Source organism: Oryx dammah, unplaced genomic scaffold (assembly GCF_014754425.2).
Source record: "Oryx dammah isolate SB20612 unplaced genomic scaffold, SCBI_Odam_1.1 HiC_scaffold_21, whole genome shotgun sequence".
NCBI lineage: Eukaryota > Metazoa > Chordata > Mammalia > Artiodactyla > Bovidae > Oryx > Oryx dammah.
This window is the reverse complement of record NW_024070205.1, coordinates 15,136,865-15,156,003: the sequence shown is the minus strand read 5'-3', so window position 1 is coordinate 15,156,003 and position 19,139 is coordinate 15,136,865. Positions and strand designations below refer to the sequence as shown.

At 38.5% G+C, this 19,139-nt stretch overlaps 1 protein-coding gene across 4 annotated transcripts in view; it reads right to left on the bottom strand.

Annotated features, from left to right (window-relative positions):
- Nucleotides 1-18,658, bottom strand: part of EDEM3 (ER degradation enhancing alpha-mannosidase like protein 3) — a 68,218-nt gene extending 49,560 nt beyond the window's left edge. For all 4 annotated transcript variants that reach the window (XM_040263808.1, XM_040263810.1, XM_040263809.1 and 1 more), the window contains exons 1-2: nucleotides 18,260-18,658; nucleotides 13,403-13,448 (exon numbers count right to left, since the gene is read on the bottom strand). In XM_040263808.1, the coding sequence (XP_040119742.1) occupies nucleotides 13,403-13,448; nucleotides 18,260-18,420 (207 nt within the window). In that variant the 5' untranslated portion in view covers nucleotides 18,421-18,658. The remainder of the gene's footprint in view (nucleotides 1-13,402; nucleotides 13,449-18,259) is intronic.
- Nucleotides 18,659-19,139: the final 481 nt, after the last annotated feature.

Sequence of the window (19,139 nt, the reverse complement as noted above, 5' to 3'; positions counted from 1 at the left end):
AGTGAAGTGGGGATGTATTTGCTCCCCCAAATAGCTAATTTCCTAAATACCACTTTTTAAACAATTCATCCTTTCCCTATCAGCTTGAAATATAGCTTATAAAGTGTCTACATGAACACACGTTTTCATAGCCTCTACTCTGTTCTACAGACCTAGTTCCTACTCCTAATGCCCTATAGACCTATTTGTTTTACAAACCTACTTCCTGCTTCAAAACCATTGTCTTAATCAGTCTTTGCAACATGCCTTGCTACTTGGTTAAGCAATTCACTCCCCCCAGTTATTTTGTTCTAAATTTTCTTAATGAGTTTTTCAAGTTTACTCTTCTGGATAACTTTAAAATTTCCTTAAAATTCCATCGAAATTTTAATTGAAAGACTCTAAATTGGGGAGAATTGATATTTTTTTACCAATTGAATCTTCCTATCTAGGACTATTCATCAATATACTAGTTCAAATCTTCTTTTATGAATTCAGTTTCCACCACAGGTCGCATATATTTCTTAATATTTATTAATAGGTACTTTTTATTGAAATAGGTTGATGTACAAAATTATGTTAGTTTTGGGTGTACAACACAATGACTCAACTAATAGGCATTTTATAGTTTGGCATACTATTGAGTAGATTTTTTTTTTGGATGAACAACCATGACAGCATATGTCTAGCCTAAATGTAATGAAGCACACGCAAGAATCCTCCCTCTCGTCTACTACACAGTGAAATGTTATATAATTTTTTAAAATTATTTTTAATACATAGCTAACCTAGATAGCATAGTAAAAAGCAGAGACATTACTTTGCCAACAAAGGTCCATCTAGTCAAGGCTATGGTTTTTTCCAGTGGTCATGTATGGATGTGAGAATTGGACTATAAAGAAAGCTGAGCGCCAAAGAATGGATGCTTTTGAACTGTGGTGTTGGAGAAGACTCTTGAGAGTCTCTTGGACTGCAAGGAGATCCAACCAGTCCATTCTGAAGGAGATCAGTCCTGGGTGTTTATTGGAAGGACTGATGCTAAAGCTGAAACTCCAATACTTTGGCCACCTCATGTGAAGAGCTGACTCATTGGAAAAAACCCCGATACTGGGAGGGATTGGGGGCAGGAGGAGAAGGGGACGACAGAGGATGAGATGGCTGGATGGCATCACCGACTCAATGGACGTGAGTCTGAGTGAACTCCGGGAGTTGGTGATGGACAGGGAGGCCTGACGTGCTGTGATTCATGGGGTCGCAAAGAGTCGGACACGACTGAGCAACTGAACTGAAATGAAGCTTGAAAATAAGAAACTTTCCAGTACCAAAACTGAATAGTGGAGTGAGAAGATGAAGCTGCATTGACCACAACATGGGCATTAGGAATAAAGACAGGCTTTAAAGGGAAATATGTTGACACCCAACGTGTTGGAGAGTTGATATTGTTGGCCCTCCATGCATGGCCATAGCCAATGAAGTAGGTTCTATAAGTTGAATAGTTGCTTCAATGAAATTGGATGAGAACATCTCCAATTACTTGGCTGCACATCTTAGAAAAGGAGAGAAACAAGAAAAGCTTGCTAAACTTTATTCTCTTTAACCAGGGGACTGTCCCTAAAAGAGTCCCCCAAAATTAATAAAATGTGACTATAAGAAACATTTAGAAGCGAGAATCACTGTATTACATATTTCAATTTTAGATACTTACTGACTACCTGACAAGGATAACAGGATTAATATACTCACCCTTTTCCCTAACTTGGGATTTTTATCAATTATATTATCATAAACAGTTTTCACTTTGCATGTTTTCACTATACCCACACAAATTGAGATTCACAATTTAAACTTTCAGCAACATGGTTCAAATTCCAGGTACCATTGTATTTTTAAATAATTGCACAGAATGCAAACTGAAGTGCCAGTTCTTCAATCCACAAATCACTACATAAATACCAGATGCTTCTTGTGATCAGTGATCAACCACATAACTTCTTTCGAAGTGGAACTAGTGATTGATCACTGTGTATTTTTTAGTTCAGACAGCAAGCATGAAGTCATATGTCTCCTTGTCACCTAGTGACAGTTTATAAAAATAGATAATCAAAAGAGGAAATTAACCAGTGAGGACGAAAGCTCACAAAGAAATGAAAAGTAGAAACACTGAAGGTGAAATTCACATTGAACATGAAAGATATTACAGAAGAAACAGCTGACCATGGAACGTTGATACTGCTGTCACTGAAGCAGTATCTAGATATGCAACCAGAGGAATTCAGTAAAGGCCAAATTATCCACATAGATGAAAAAAAGTGGTTGTGACGTAAAAATGCCTGCAGAAATTTCATGACGCAGAGGGAAAAGGATAAAATTTTTGAAGTGGGCCCAAATTTTGAAATTTCTGAATCTACCACACCAGATATAGCAGAGATTTATGTCGTATCTTAAGTCATACAACAAGGTGGCAAGCAAGGTGAGTCCTGTTCTAACATCTCTTCGTGAGGTTTTACAATGAAATAATACTTCAATTCCAAAGTCTCTAATATTTTGAATAATGGTACACTAAATATTAGTTTTAGCTATTTCAAAAATTTCTCTGTACATTTATAACTATCAGAAAGAAAATTTTAAATGCTTTGACAAAGATTTTTTTAAAGGTTTATAACATTTATAGTCTGGTCTGGAATCATAATTTCCCCAGTCGCTAGCATTAGAATTCTACTTAACTGGAGTCAACGCACACCACTTTTCTTTGGCGTCTCCATTCCTGAGTTTTTATCTCTTGGGTGCCTGGACTTTGTCCTCAGGTAAGTTATTTTTGTTTACTTTAAAATAGCATCATTGGTACTGTTATTTCTGGATTAAGCTGGCTCTTGCCTTACACTTGAAGAACAATTCAAATGATTATAAAATGCCTGAAACATATTTTCTCTCCTTTAGAAGTTTGAAAATACTATTCTACTCTTCTTGCATTCATGAAATATCATCATGGCAAAGTTTCTAAGACTACTCTGATCCTTCATATCTTGAATATGACTTGCTCCTCCTATACCTCTATGCCCATATGATTCTTAATTCTAAAAATTCAGCAAAAATATTCCTGACCCCCAATGTCCAACACTATCCTCCTGCCTCTCACTTAATTGTCTAGATTTCAAACTCATTACCATGTTTGCAGCAAAAAAAAAAAAAAAAGAGGTCAGGAACACTACACAGATGGTCACACAAAAGGAAAGACCAAAACAAAAATTAGACTAAATACAAAAAGACTTGCAGCCTGTAATCCTTCAGGTTATTTTAAAAACTTCGGTGTTCTACAATGATTTATTTCCTGAGGAAAGGATTCCAGGTAACAAATGCTTTGATATAATTAGAATCCACATGCAGCTACCAAATTCTGAATTCAATATTTTATAATTTTAATATTATATATATATTAGTAAAATTCCTAACTACTTTTGCATGTGGCTTTGAGATGTCAAGTTTCTAACTACTTTTTAATTCGAACAGAACCATGATTTACCAAAATGCACAATATTTTTAAAGCTTTATAGTTTTATATTTAACACATATAAAAAACACTTAGAAGTAACTCAAGTAACATTTTTTAAAACTTGCTTATGTATTTTGAAAGATACTACATAAGAGATCATTCAAATGTTAATTTGATTGTAAAGAGCTCTTTTTAAATGGCTGCTTAGAAAGCTTAATAATACTGTTTTTAGGGTTTTGCAAAACACATACACAATCACCTGTAACTGAAATTAAATATGAAACTCAAACCCTAAGCTTATCCAGGTAAGAAAAATATTATTAGTAACTGAAAACCAGAATAATCAAATAAGAGAGCTTTGAACCAGGTGTAAAAATACTTTACGTCCCCCAGTTTCAACATTAAGGTTAGAAACAAAACCACAACCTTTTCTTCTGGTCGACCACAGAGCAGACTACAGTTGGTTTGCGTAAGTTCAGAGCAATGCATGTGCCCATGTGCTTAGTCACTCGGTCATGTCCAGTTCTTTGCCACCCTGCCAGGCTCCTCTGTCCACAGGATTCTCCAGGCAAGAACACTGGAGTGGGTTGCTATGCCCTCCTCCAGGGGATCTTCCCAACCCAGGGATCAAACCCAGGTCTCCCCAGTTGCAGGCTGATTCTTTACCGCCTGAGCCACCAGGGAATCATAAAGCAAACTACAGTTGATTTGCATAATTTCACAGCAATGCATACTTGGCAAATAAACAGCATGCATGGCATTACACTTCAAACACTCTGGCTAACTGAGGTTACAGTGATTCTTTCCCTTCAATGTATTGTCAGAACAAAGGATAAGAATTTTCATACTGCTATGACTAACAGCCAGGAAAAAAAAAACCTTTAAAAATTATCACTAAAAATAAAACTCAGGTGATAAAAGTCCTATATCAATTAAGTATTGATAGAACATGTGCTTAGCTAAAAGCAAGAGCAAAAACACAACACAGTAGACTCTCCACATCAAATTCTAAATTTACCAGCATTTTGATACAACAGCTTCAAAACACTCCAATCAGGGACTTCCTTTGTGGCTCAGTGGTAAAGAATCCACCTGTCAATGCAGGAGGCATGGGTTTAATCCCTGATCTGGGAAAGATCCCACATCCCATGGAGCAACTCAGCCTGTAGGCCACCAGTATCGGGCTATAGCCCGGAAATCGCAACTGCTGAAGCCTGTGAGCCCTAGAGCCTGTGCTCCACAACGAGAGAGGCCACCGCAGTGAGAAGCCCGAGCACTGCAACTAGAGTGTAGCCCCTGCTCTTCACAACTAGAGAAAAGCCCGAGTAGTACCAAAGACCCAGTGCAGCGAAAAAACAAACAAACATACACAATTTTAAAACACTCAAATCAGGACTTTTCTGCTGGTTGAGTGGTTGAGAATCCACCTGCCAATGCAGGGAACATGGGTTCGATCCCTGGTCCGGGAAGATTCCACATGCCTCAGGACAACTAAGCTCGTGCGCCACAACCACTAAGCCCACGTGCTGCAACTATGGAGCCCGTGCCCTAGAGCCTGTGCTCTGCAACAAGAGAAGCCACCAGAATGAGAAGCCCTCAGATTGAAATGAAGAGCAGCCCCACTCACTGCAACTAGAGACAGGCTGCACAGCAACAAAGACCCAGCACAGCCATAAATAAATACATAATTAAAAAAAAAAAAAAAAACCACTCAAACCAAAGCAGCATCCAAACTGACTTTTCGGTAAAGCCAATTCCAAAAACTAGCCAAAGGGAAGAGGCTTTACTCTACTAAAATCAATAATAAGACAAAAGTACTGTTTATTTATAATAGTGAGCTACTGAAGACACCAAATCTATTTAATTCCCCATAAAATTACATACATTTTAAATGTTTTATTCCAGATCCTTATTGTTAAACACCTCACCTCCCTTCTTGAGGCAGGTAAGATATTCCTTCCTAAAACAAAAACTAAATTGTATCTAATGAACCATCTATTATATACAGATAGCATATGCTAGTTACTGACTGAACTTAGATAATTTTCAGTTCTCTTTTCATCCCAAATCAAATATTCCTTTTCCCTTTTGTTCACTAATTATACTCACTAAGCCATGTTTCAGGTGTTTAGGATTCCATTTATCTAAACTATTAAATTATTAATACTTCTACCCTGAACATATGGTTCTTTGAACACTATATTTTATGAAATGTTTCTCAGCACTGAGGAGAAATAAGTAACAAAACTGCAGTAATCTGATAAGATTTTAAATTAAGCACAGAGTAGAATGCTGGCAAGCTTTAGAAGTCTGTACTGAAAATAAGAACAAAAGTTTCCAAATTCTTCAATATATGTTAATCAATTTGGTTTGATCAATGATAAAATAAACTGAACTTAAGAAATAATATTACATGGAATAAATGATAATAAATAATAATGTTGTAATGAAATAAAGTCCTGCTACCAACAGATATTTTTAGCAAGATTATCAATAATGCAGAAAAAGTATTTGACAAAATTTAATAAATAACCTGTGATGATGAAAATTCTCAGCAAGGTAGAAACAGAAAGGAACTGAATCTAGAGCATCTATGAAAAACCCACAGCTAATATCATACTTAACAAGGAAAGGCTAACTGCTTTTGTCACAAGATTAGGAGTAAGACAAGGATCTCACACCTCTTTTCAAGAAGTCCTAGCTACTGCTCTAAGAAAAAATAAAAGGTATTTAGTTTGGAGGAAGAAGCAAAAATCTTTTTTTGCAGATCACATGACCTACCATGTAGGAAACCTTACAGAATCTACCAAAAAAGCTACTAGAAATCATATGTGAATTTAGCAAGGATCTCAAGTTATCAGAAAAAGTTGTATTTCTATATGACATCAACGGACAACTGGGAATTAAAATTTGAAAGACTATAATTTACAAGAGCATTAAAAATATGAAATACTTATGAATAAATTTAACAAGAAATGTGCAAGACCTGTACACTGCAAAGTACAAAACACTGCTAATGTTAAGAACTAAATAAATGTACAAAGACACAATCTTTATGGATTAAAAGACTTGATACTATTAAGAAGTCAAACGCTCCAAACTGATGTATAGATTGCAACATAATCCCAATCAGTATCTCCATAGGCTATTTTTTTTAGAAATTGACAATATGATTCCAAAATTTACATGAAAATGCAAAATATCTAAAATATTCAAAACAATTTTGAAAAAGAACAAAGCTGAAAGACTTACACTGCCTGATTTCAGGGCTTAATATGACTTAATTCAAGACTGATACAGATGGACTAATAGATATTTAGATCAGTGGGAAAAAAGATACAGAGTTTAGAAATAGACCCAAGCATATAAAGTTAACTGATTTTACAAAGGTGCCAAAGTAATTCCGTGGGACAAGGATACTCTTTTCAACAAACAGTGCTAGAATAATGGGATAACCACAAAGAAGAAAATATAAACAAAGCTTTACCTCACACCACATATACAAACATTAACTCAGAATGAGTAGTAGATCTCACTGAAAAAGCTAAAATCATTAAAACACCTAGAAGAAAACAGGAAAATCTTTGTGACTCTGGGCTAGGCAATTATTTTTTTAGGTAGGGTATAAAAGACATAAGTCATAAAAGAAAAAGAATAAATTGGACTTGGTCACAAGTTAAAACATTTATACTTCAAAAGACATTAAGAAAATTAAAAGGCAAAGTACATTGGGAAGAAAATATCTGTTAAAACATACATATGATAAAGGACTAATATCCAGAAAATAATATATCTCTTATGACTTAGTTATAACAAGACAAATGACCTGATTTTAAAATAACAAGAGATTTGAACAGATGTTTCACCGAAAAAAGATATACTAAACATATGGAAAGATTTTCAACATCATTAGTCATCAGGAAAAATAAAACTAAAATCACAACAAAATACCACTACACACCCACTAGAATAGCCAAAATTAAAAAGACTGAAAATACCAAGTGTTGGAGAAGATGTGGAGTAACTAAAACTCTTAAATTGCTCATGAGGAATGCAATATGTTACAGCCACTTTAGAAAAGTCTGGCAGTTTCCTATAAAAAGTTAAATTTACCCTTCCCATACAACCCAGCAATCCCACTCCTAAGTATGAAAATGAATGTCCACATAAAAATCTGCATTCTCAAATTCACAGCAATCTTTTAATAAGAGCCAAAGACTAGAATCATTCTAAATATTTATCAACTGGTGAATGGTGTTTTGCCAAATCAACAACTACTACTGAGCAATAAGTAGGAACTATAATATCTCCAACAACATGGACAAATCTCAAAAGCATCACACTACGGGAAAGAATGTGAACCAAAATACTACATACATATTCTAAGATGCCACTAATACTGAAGTCCTAGAAAAGGGAAAACTGGTGACAAAGACCAGATCACAATGGTTGCCAGAGGTCAGAGGTGGAGAAAAGGAACTGATTGCATAGGAGCATGAGAAAGCTTCTGGGGGGAGATAGAAATGTTCTGTATCATAAATGTGGTGGCAGTTAAATAACTGTGTACAACTGTACAACACAGAACCATGCATTTGAAATCGGAAATTCTTTTCTCTGTAAATTCTACCTAAATATATAGGAAGATGTGGTTCTATTGAGTCAAAATCCTACACAGAGTATCACAGTATGATTTAAGAAACAAACAAAAAAACCTATGAGAAGACACTATAGAATTTAAGTCACTTTGGCAGTTTTTTTAGAATGTTCTAAAACTAGAGGCGAAGGAACAATGATTAATAAAAGGTAGTCCTATAATCATTTACACACAAAAATTGCACATACACACGTATTTGTGTCTTCCCTCCTCCTGACCATTAATGCCACTTTTAAACTTATTTATTTATAGAATTACTCTATTTATAGAAATTATCAAAAAGAAACACTGGTACAGTTTCAAATGAAAATATGAAAAAGTTCTGAAGATGGATGGTGATATTTGCCGAACAATGTGAACATAATTAATGCCGTACACTAAAAAAGGATTTAAATGGCAAAATTTTATGTATATTTTAACACAATGAAAAATGTTTTTTAAAAATCAGGAAAAAATATTTCTAATAAAGCTTACACAAATCTGGAAATTCATAAGAAGTTACCTTTTAAAAGGATAAATACTGATTTTTCTTTGAACTGTGCACCCATGAAGATGAAGTGAAGTCACTCAGTCATGTCTGACTCTTTGCGATCCCACGGGCTGTAGCCTACCAGGCTCCTCCATCCATGGGATTTTCCGATCAAGAGTACTGGAGTGGGATGCCATTTCCTTCTCCAGAAGATCTTCCTGACCTAGGGACTGAACGTGGGTCTCCTGTATTGCAGGCAGATGCTTTACCAACTGAGCTATCAGGGAAGCTCGTGCACTCACGAAAGCAAGCTTGAAAGTGAATAGGGATAATGCTCCTAGCTAAAGGAAACTGTGCTACTGTGCTTACCAACTCTTTCTGAATTGATTTATAATGTTTAGGTCTCTACCAAGATAGTTTCTGTTTATAACAGTTGATAACTGAGTTGTCTATATTCAACAGGAAGAACATTAGAAGACAGAGATCATCAGATCAGGGAGCTCAGATCCAAAACAGTTCTGTATTTGGTGGCCTAAATACATGTATTTTGTCATCTAATTTAGTCTGCAGACTGGCCTCAGCACAAATACTAAAAACAAACTAACAGAAGCCCTAAAGTGGCTGTGGTCTAAGGTTAAATAAGGCCACACAAGAACTGCCAAAAAACACATCAAATTTCATTTTATTTGGGGAAAAAAGGAAGTCATCTGTGCAATTTACTGTGGATAAACCGCAGTCTGATTGAGGCTAGAGATTTGTCAAGTACGTTCGTTATAATTGTTAGTATTTATGCTATTGTGTGCTTAGCCGCTCAGTTGTGTCCTACTCTTTGTGATTCCATGGACTGCAGCCCACCAGGCTTCTCTGTCCATGAAATTCTGAAGGCAAGAACACTGGAGTGGGTATAGTCATTTCCTTCTCCAGGGAATCTTCCCAACCCAGGGATTGAACCCAGGTCTCCTGCATTGCAGGCAGATTCTTCACTATCTGAGCCACCAGGGAAGCTCCTTATGATGCTGAGATAGCCCCAAATAACATTCTTAGTTGATAGAATGCATGTGTTCAAAGCCTCTTGAGTCGTGTCTCTTTGTGACCTTATGGACTGTAGCCCCCCAGGCCCCTCTCTATCCATGGGATTCTCAAGGCAAGAATACTGGAGTGGGTTGCCATGCCCTCCTCCACAGGATCTTCTCAACCCAGGGATCAAACCCAAGTCTCCTGCATTGTGGATTCTTTACCATCTGAGCCACCAGGAAAGTCCAAGAATACTGGAGTAGGTAGCCTATCCCTTCTCCAAAGGCTCTTTCCGAATCATGAAATCAAACCAGGGTCTTCTGCGTTGCAGATGGATTCTTTACCAGCTGAGCTACCAATTGATAAAATCAGAAAAGCCTTGGATGTAACACCAGAAAAGTCTTGGATGTAACACAAAGATTTAATAATCTACCTAAGGCTGGCAGGGCATTGTTATTGGAAAATAACATTACTAGAACCTGGGGAATCATAAAGAAAAACAAAGTTCAAAGACGGCATGCCTCGAACAGGACAGAATGAGTGTGTTTGAAGAAAGTTCTATGTACCATCTAGGGAAGGAGTTCTGAGTTAAAGCCTCGATAAATTTTAGGAGGGCCATTTCAATCTCAGGTAGACAATGAATTGCTAGTAGCCACGATGACAGCAGCAGTAGCTGGTAGCAGTAAACACACAGTGCTTCCTATCTGCTGGACACAAATTCCAAGTACTTTAATTATATTAAGTTGCTTAATCTTTAAAACATTGTGAGGCAGGCAAACCATTTGAGAGAGATGAAGAAACAGGTTCAGGGAGATGAGGTAACTTTCCCATTGTAACCCAGCTGGTAGGCGGCAGAGCTACCGCAGGGTGTCCTGCTCCATTTCCAGAGTTTATGCTCTTAATATTATTCTGCTTGTCTTTGGGAAATAACATTGTTTTCCCAGAACCAAGAAAGTTAAAAGAATTGCTGTAATTGTGTACTAGACTGGAGAGTAATATTTTTTAAATCTAGTAAGAAATGAAAAGTTTTCAACATTTATTAAAAGCCACTTTAGCACAGAAGGCAACTGACTACAGCAAACAGAGTTGTATATCCCCAAATTTACCATTAGCGTATACTTTTTATAAAATTTATTAAACAATTTCTGATTTTAAAAGGTAAAGATATATCACAGTAATCAAATGCCAAAAAAAAAATCATTTGATTATACCTTCCTAAGAATTCAAGTCAGTGCTTTCAAGAACAAAAAGACAAAAAAACCATTTATGTACCAGGTATGATGCTAGCTGGGCTTCCCTGGTAGCTCTGCCTGCAGTGCAACAGACCTAAGTTTGATCCCTGAGTCGGGAAGTTCCTTAGAGAAGAGAATGGCTACCCACTCAAGTATTCCTGCCTGGAGAATTCCACAGACAGAGGATGCTGGCACACTACAGTCCACGGGGTCAGAGAGTCGGACACAACTAAGCAACTAACATTTTCACTTAATTTTTTCATGATGCTAGTTAAATATAGGACATATAGAAGATCAATTTATTAAAAAGTAAAGAAAATGGCCCTGTGATCTCAAAAATCTTATACTCTACAATAATCCTTTGTACTCATCCCCATTTTTCATAGGAAGACACTGCTCAAGGGGGTTAAATATCTGTTTAAGGTCCAAGCTAAATAACTGACATAGGATTTGAACTCAAACCTGTCTAACTCCAAAATCTATATATACTTTTACTTTATAACAAGCTAATAGTGTTTCTGAGTATAGGAACCAGAAAAAAATTACAACTGACTTCATATAACAAGTACAAGGTACCTGGTCTCTGTTTAACATTTTAGAACCATTTTATGTTAGCTGAGAGCTTGAAAAGGGGAAGTGTGAATTCTAGACCAAATCTTGGGTTACAAACCTCACACAGTTTGAGCACAGCATAAGTACACTGCAAGAGTCACTCATGTCGTCAAATAGTTGAACATTTTAAAACACATATTGCAGTGGACTGCAGATGGGTGTGACTCCACTGGAAAAATGGAGGGCGAGGGGTGTTAATTCCAAGAGTTTCTGGTCTTTGGAACTGAAATCCCTCTCCTTTAGATCTTGCAGGCAGATGACTATAATAAAAGTTATCCAGTAAGGGTCCATAAATAAGAACTGGACCAGGAAGTCTTCTGAGGGCTGCCATTAGTAGCTGCTCTGTCAGAAACTCATTTCTACGTTAGGAAAAAATGTACCGATATAACTTTCAGCTGTTTACCTAATAAGGAACAAAATGTTAAAGATACTGTGCTTCACAAAAGACGACCCTATTCACAGTGAGATGTACTGAACTAATCCAGCTGTATAACATCTTATTCAACTTTGGAACTAAAGTTGACATGGCTTAGGTTTGAAGATGTAACCTAGATCCACCTGGCCACCCTAAAACTATTAGCTTAGAGAAAATTATGCTTTGCCCAAACTGAATTAACCAGGGATAAATGATTTTGAAAGAAATGTTAAGGGAATGGCTGAGTCTTGAGAAATGAATTCAAAACTGTGTTTTCAACATGGTTAAAAACACCCAGAACTTCATCACCATTATATCCTAAAAAAAATTTAAGAACTCAGTATGTACTCTTAAAAGCTGTACAATATAGAAGGGAATAAGAATTATCAAATGTAACACAAGCTTTAAAAATTTTTTTAATGTATAAAAGCGTATGTACTTTACATGTTCATAAAGATAATGTAAACATATGAAGATACTTGGGTAACAGAAAAATGGATTCAGAATCATTGAAAAACACAGCAGAATCAATTAAACTTAGTTCTTTGCCAAACTTTCCCCAACTACATTTACAAGCCTTAATCATAGAAGATATGCTGACATAACAATTACTTCATAAGAAGTAATTCTCAGAATAATCTGATTAAACTCATTAAAATTACACAAATTTACTTGTAAAATTGTCTTTCAAACTCTAAAATTTGCTGGCTAGTTATCTTTTAAAAATTATTATGATTCTTTTTTTCTGCATTTTAAGATCATCTTATTGGGGGGTGCAAGACGTCACTGGGGTCAGGGGGGGGCAGCTACAAATGCCCTTCCCCACCTCCTAGCCCTGTACTATTTAATTAAAATTAAATTTTTAATTGTGGTAGAAATCATGGAACATAAACTTTACAGTTTTTTAAGCATAAGTTTAGCAACATTAAGTATATTCACTACTGTGCAACAGGTCTCCAGAACATGTTCTGCTTTGCAAAACTAGTTATTTCACTCAAGTGAGCACTAAGGCATTTTAAAATAATATGGACCAGCATATCTAGAAAGCAAAATATGTTCAAATCAAGGCCCACTGTGAGGATATCATTTGGACAGAAACTAGATGACAGTCTGACTCTCTGAAAGTAATGGTTTTCTTCGTAACGTGAATATAGTAATTCTCTAAATACTTTTTTGTTTAGTTAAGAGAAGCATTTCCCTTAAGGCAAAGATAACATCTTACTCATGTTTATATTTACCATATCTAACTATACAAACTATTTAATACACACCATTGATAGCATCAAAGGAAACTATTTAAATACAGTTTCATAATCTAATTAAATTTATTCTTACCTATTCGATATATTGGTTCTCTAAGAACCACTATCAGGAATACCGTTACCCTACATTCACACTATTTTTCAAAATTTCCTTTAAAAATGAATTTTTAAAGAAAATTAAATTTATTAATTCAAGTTGTAAAATTCCCAGTTGACTGCGCTCACATAATAATCAGCTCACATAAATGGTATATAAAGATAAGCTTTCTACTTACCATATAGTTACCGTAAGCATGATCAAACATTTCCAGTACTTGATTCCTAATTTTAAAAGAGCAGAAATGGGAAAAAGTTAAATATACTCTACTTAATGTCTTTCAAAAAGTTAATGCTCCTTCATAAACATATACCAACAAAAAACAAAAGAAATAGTTAGGAAGGAATATAAACAGAGTCAGGAAATAGACCAGTGTTAGCAGACAAGCTTTCATGAATCACACAGAGCTAGGCCAACCTTTCACTATTCCAGAAATTCATATAAAATTCATCTTACACTCTTCCCTAAGAAAACTGTTGAAGGATGCATGCCATGCAGAGAGAAGAAAATCTGATGATGAAAAACTACCTCTTAACAAAATTATTTAACATAAATGTCTCAAAAGGAGAAAACAATAAAGAGTCCCCAAAGAAATATTAACATTTATTGCTTATACTAAACATTCGACCAAAAAAAAGAGGCGGGAATGTGTATAAAATTGTATAAAAGAGCAATACTCTAACAAGCCTCTGCCTTTCCCCTTAAATTAAATAAGATCACTAATGCCTAGTTTAACACATATTTGTTAATATGTTGGTCACATTTCCAAAAGCTATATTTTATGATTCTATTGTGCACCTTTTGCTCCTTTAAAAAACTGTCAAAAGTCAATAAACAATATTCATTCCTGAAGAAAACTAATCCTCAAAAAGAAATTTGTGTATTTGGCTCTGTTTCTCAAAATTCCAAAATGACTGTTTAAAGTGGAGATTTCTGATCCCCACACCAGATTTTGCCTTTGTCATTCATGACCTGGTTAATTATGCGCCTGCCCCCTAACAAGCGGGAAATGCACTGGCAGTTTTGGCTCTCAGAGCATGACAGAACTGCTCAGAAACTCATGGTTTCACTGACATATAGCAGGACAGACCACAGCATTGTCAAATATTGGAGAAGCAATAATGATATTTACTTTGTAATATTTAATATATGCTGGTTACTGTTTTACATGCTTTCCATATATGAACTCATTTAATTATTACAACAACCCTTATGTAATGGTATTACTATATTATAGATGTGGAATATGAGAAACCAAGAAGTAACTTAGACAAGGTCATCCTGCCTTGACTGAAAATGGCAAGGCCAGGAGGCAACTCCCTGTAACTTTGTTTGTTCAGTCACACAGTCGTGTCCAACTCTGCAACCCCAGACTGCAGCACGCCAGGCTTCCCTGTCCTTCACCATCTCCCAGAACTTGCTCAAACTCAAGTCCATTGAGTCAGTGATACTATCCAACCATCTCATCCTCTGTCTGTCCCCTTTTCCTCCTGCCTTCAATCCTTCCCAGAATCAGAGTCTTTTCCAATGAGTCAGTTCTTCGCATCAGGTGGCCCTAGTATTGGTGCTTCAGCTTCAGGATCAGTCCTTCCAATGAATATTCAGGAATGATTTCCTTTAGGATGGACTGGTTGGATCTCCTTGCAGTCCAAGGGACTCTCAAGAGTCTTCCTCAACACCACAGTTCAAAAGCATCAATTCTTCGGCGCTCAGCCTTCTTTATAGTCCAATTCTCACATCCATACATGACTGCTGGAAAAACCATAGCCTTGACTAGACAAGACCTTTGTTGGCAAAGTAATGTCTCTGCTTTTTAATATGCTATCTAGGTTGGTCATAACTTTTCTTCCAAGGAGAAAGCATCTTTTAATTTCATGGCTGCAGTCACAGTCTGCAGTGATTTTAGAGCCCAACAAAATAAAGTCTGTCACTGTTTCCATTGTTTCGCCAACTATTTGCCATGAAGTGATGGGACTGCATGCCATGATCTTTGTTTTTTGAATGTTGAGCTTTAAGTCAGCTTTTCTACTTTCCTCTTTTATCTTCATCAAGAGGATCTTTAATTCCTCTTTCCTTTCTGCCATAAGGGTGGTGTTATCTGCATATGTGAAGTATTTGATATTTCTCCCAGCAATTTTCTTTCCAACCTGTGCTTCATCCAACCCAGCATTTTCCATGATGTACTCTGAATAGAAGTTAAATAAGCAGGGTGACAATATACAACCTTGATGTATTCCTTTCCCAGTTTGGAACATGGAAACAAGTCCATTGTTCCATGTCCAGTTCTAACTGTTGCTTCTTTACCTGTATATAGATTTCTCAGAAGGCAGGTAAGGTGATCTGGTATTCCCATCTCTTGAAGACTTTTCCACAGCTTGTTGTGATCCACACAGTCAAAAGTTTTAGAGTAATCAATGAAACAGAAATTAGATTTTTTTCTGGGATTCTCTTGCTTTTTCTATGATCCAACGGGATATTGGCAATTTGATCTGTGGTTCCTCTGCCTTTTCTAAATCCAGCTTGAACATCTGGGAGTTTCAATTCACATACTATTGAAGTCTAGCTTGGAGAATTTTGGACATTACTTTGCTAGTATATGAAGTGAGTGTAACTGGGCAGTAGCTTGAACATTCTTTGGCTTCGCCCTTTGTTGGGACTGGAATGAAAACTGACCTTTGGAAAACTCAGCTGAGTTTTCCAAATTTGCTGGTATACTGAGTGCAGCACTTTCACAGCATCATCTTTTAGGATCTGAAAGAGCTCAGGAGGAATTCCATTACCTACACTAGCTTTGTTCATAGTGATGCTTCCTAAGGCCCAGTTGACTTCGCACTCCAAAATGTCTGGCTCTAGGTGAGTGATCACACCATCGTGGTTATCTGGGTCATTAAGATCTTTTTTGCATAGTTTTTCTTCATATTCTTTTCTTTTTTCTTCTTCTTCTGTGTATTCTTGCCACCTCTTGTTAATAGCTTCTGCTTCTGTTAGGTCCATATTGTTTCTGCCCTTTATTGTGCCTATCTTTGCATGAAATGTTCCCTTGGTCTCTCTAATTTTCTTGAAGAGATCTCTAGTCTCCCCCATTCTATTGTTTTCTGAATCTGCACCTCCACTGTAAGGGGCACAAGTTCCATCCCTGGTCTAGAAACTAAGATCCCCCATGTTGTGCAGTGTGGCAAAATAAATATATAAATAAAAGAACAGAAATTTTAAAAAAAGCGGGGGAGGGAGTGGCGGTCAAATAAAAATACTTGCTCTCCTTAACAGACTTGAAACATCTCTTTCCAAGTCTTATGAAACTAACTACAGCAAAGTGCAGGGAGCACAGGCTCTGAAGCACTTGGGAGCACTTGGGTTTGAATACTGGCTCCACCATTTACTTAGCTCTGTCACTTTGAACACATCAACCTTGAGTTTCAATTTCCTCATCTGCAATATGGCGATTGCATTCACCTCATTAAAAAACAGGATTACAGAGACAGTATATATAAAGTGCCTGGCACTGAACACTGAGCATTCAGTTAAGCAGTTATCACTGTTATGTTAAATCTATAAAGAGAAAATTTAAGACCCTTATTAGAGTTTACTAGTCAATTTTGTTTGGATAGCTGATACTTTTTTTCCAACAAGTGTCTTTTCCTGCTATTTTATTTAAAAACTAATGCAAGACTGAGCAACAGTTTCAGTTAAGTGGAAGTCTGTATCTAAAACAAATCCTGATGGTTTCACGTCATCTCCATCATAACTCCAGGAGGTAATTATCTTTCCATGTTTTTCTGAGCTTAGACAATTTATTCTTTTAAAAAAAAAAGTGGGGGATGGTACCACAGATATTATTCTATAACTTACACCTTTTTTGTCTTGAGAATATATTCTGGGCAGCCTTCTGATGGCCTAACTCCTCTGACGACTGAGTTTTATTCCATAACATGAACGTTCCGAGGGAAAGCTCTGCTATTTCAAAATGCACATCCTTGCACACCTATCTCTACTTTAATAGTGCTTTTATTTCTGTAGGATAGATTCTCTGAGATGGGATTAATGAATCAGCGGATGCAGACAATTTAAATTTCAGGAAACTAAGTAAAGTACAGCAATTTACACTCCCACCAAGTTTCTTCTCAATGCTCAGCTATCCGGGCAGTACTCTAGTCATGCACTCTGCTTTGTATTTACTAACCTGATGGCAAAAACCCAGCTATTTCATTGTTTTAATCTGCATCTCTCACATTTATGAGGTTGAGGAGCTTCATGTTTATTAAGCATTTGCATTTCCTCTTGTGTGAGTTAACTCTTTATGCCCTTTGCCCATTTTCTACCGATTCTTGCCTTTTCCCTTATTCATCTGTGGGACCTGGCCTATATTAGGAATACTGACTCTAAATGAAATGCTATACAGATAGCTTGATGATTTTATGCCTTTCAAGACTGATAAATCTACTTTGAGTAAAGTGAATAGGTATACTTAATCTGGGCTACCAAACACTACCATCCAATATCGTTCTACTATGAAGATGCAGTGCAAGAAAACACTGCAAAGGAAATGGTAAAATGCGTAAAGTTCAAGTTCCAATGAACGCCCCCTAGTCCGTAACAGGTGTAAACAAGATTTCCTTAACTAGGGAGATCAGCCGCATTTTTCCCACCTGGGAGCTCACCGCTGCGAGCAATCTAACCATGTCTCTGAATGAAGAGCGCCCGCAGAAATCTCGCGCGCTGAGACCCCGGCCGGAGCCCCCTTCCCAGGCCACTGACATGGCAGCTGCGTTGACACACCGCGGCTGGTCTTGAGGAGCCTACACAGGTCACAGACAGCCCGGGCGACACCCCCGAGACAGCCCCCCGAGGTCGCCTCGCGGGCCGGCGGGCCCCGTCTTCCTGCACCCTGTCCACCCCGCCAGGGTCCTCTCGAGAAAACAGCCGTCCCCAATCGCGACAGGAGAGGCCACCACGCACCCGGGTCGCAATGACAGGCACCCTCGCCCGTGGTCAGCCTCACGGGGAAACCCACCCCCAGGCTGTCAGGCACCCTTACCCAAGCTTCTGCTTCTCCTCGCGACTCATGGGCGCGGCCCCCGCCGGCCACACGGACGTGGCCGACACCAGGCACAGCGCGGCCGTCGCCGCCACCAGGCTCCATGGCGCTCGCTGGGGGACCGAGGACCCAGAGCCCCGGCCGCCGCCGGCTTCGCTCATGGCCCCGCGGTTCCGCGCACGCGCAGCTGCTACGCCCTGCCGGTGGGACACATTGCCTGGCGCCAGTGGCGAAGGGGCTGCGAGCCGTGCTGAGGGCGGGATGCGGAGGGACGCGAACGGCCGCCGTCGCCGAGCAGTTTCCCGAAGCCACCAAGCCAGTCCCCAGCGCCAGCGCTGCCACCGCCCTCAGCCCTCAGCAGCCCGGAGCGCCTCCCCCAGCTTTCCGGTGTCGTAGTCTAGGAAACCGCCTTCCCAAACGCTACTTCCGGGTAGAGCCCGGGCACGCTGCGCCTCAGGACCAATGAGGACTGGATCGGAGAAGGGCTGGCTCCCCGGGACAGGAGAGAACGTTGGTCGGCAGAAGTGAGACGTGGACAAAAGGCGGGACTGGGGAGGGACCTCTCCGCTCGGCCGTCCTCCGACCGGTGCACTTGAAACCTGAAAACTACCGGTCCCAGCGTGCACCGCTCCCTCCCCGGCTCGCTCGCAGTCCGACCCGACCCGGGCCAAATTGCCACCCTGGGTGGGCGCGCTGCACCCTGGGACGTGTGGTCCTTCGAGAGGCTGGAGTGGGTCCTGCGATCCCGCTTGCCGCGGCGCCCGGCAGCCAGCGGCCCCTTCCGGGGTCTGCAGAGTCCACGGGAAAACCCGTCAGCTCTTTATCCATCTTCCTGCGAATACGTTTCGCTACGGGCTGGGAGGAAAGAGGCTCGCACGGC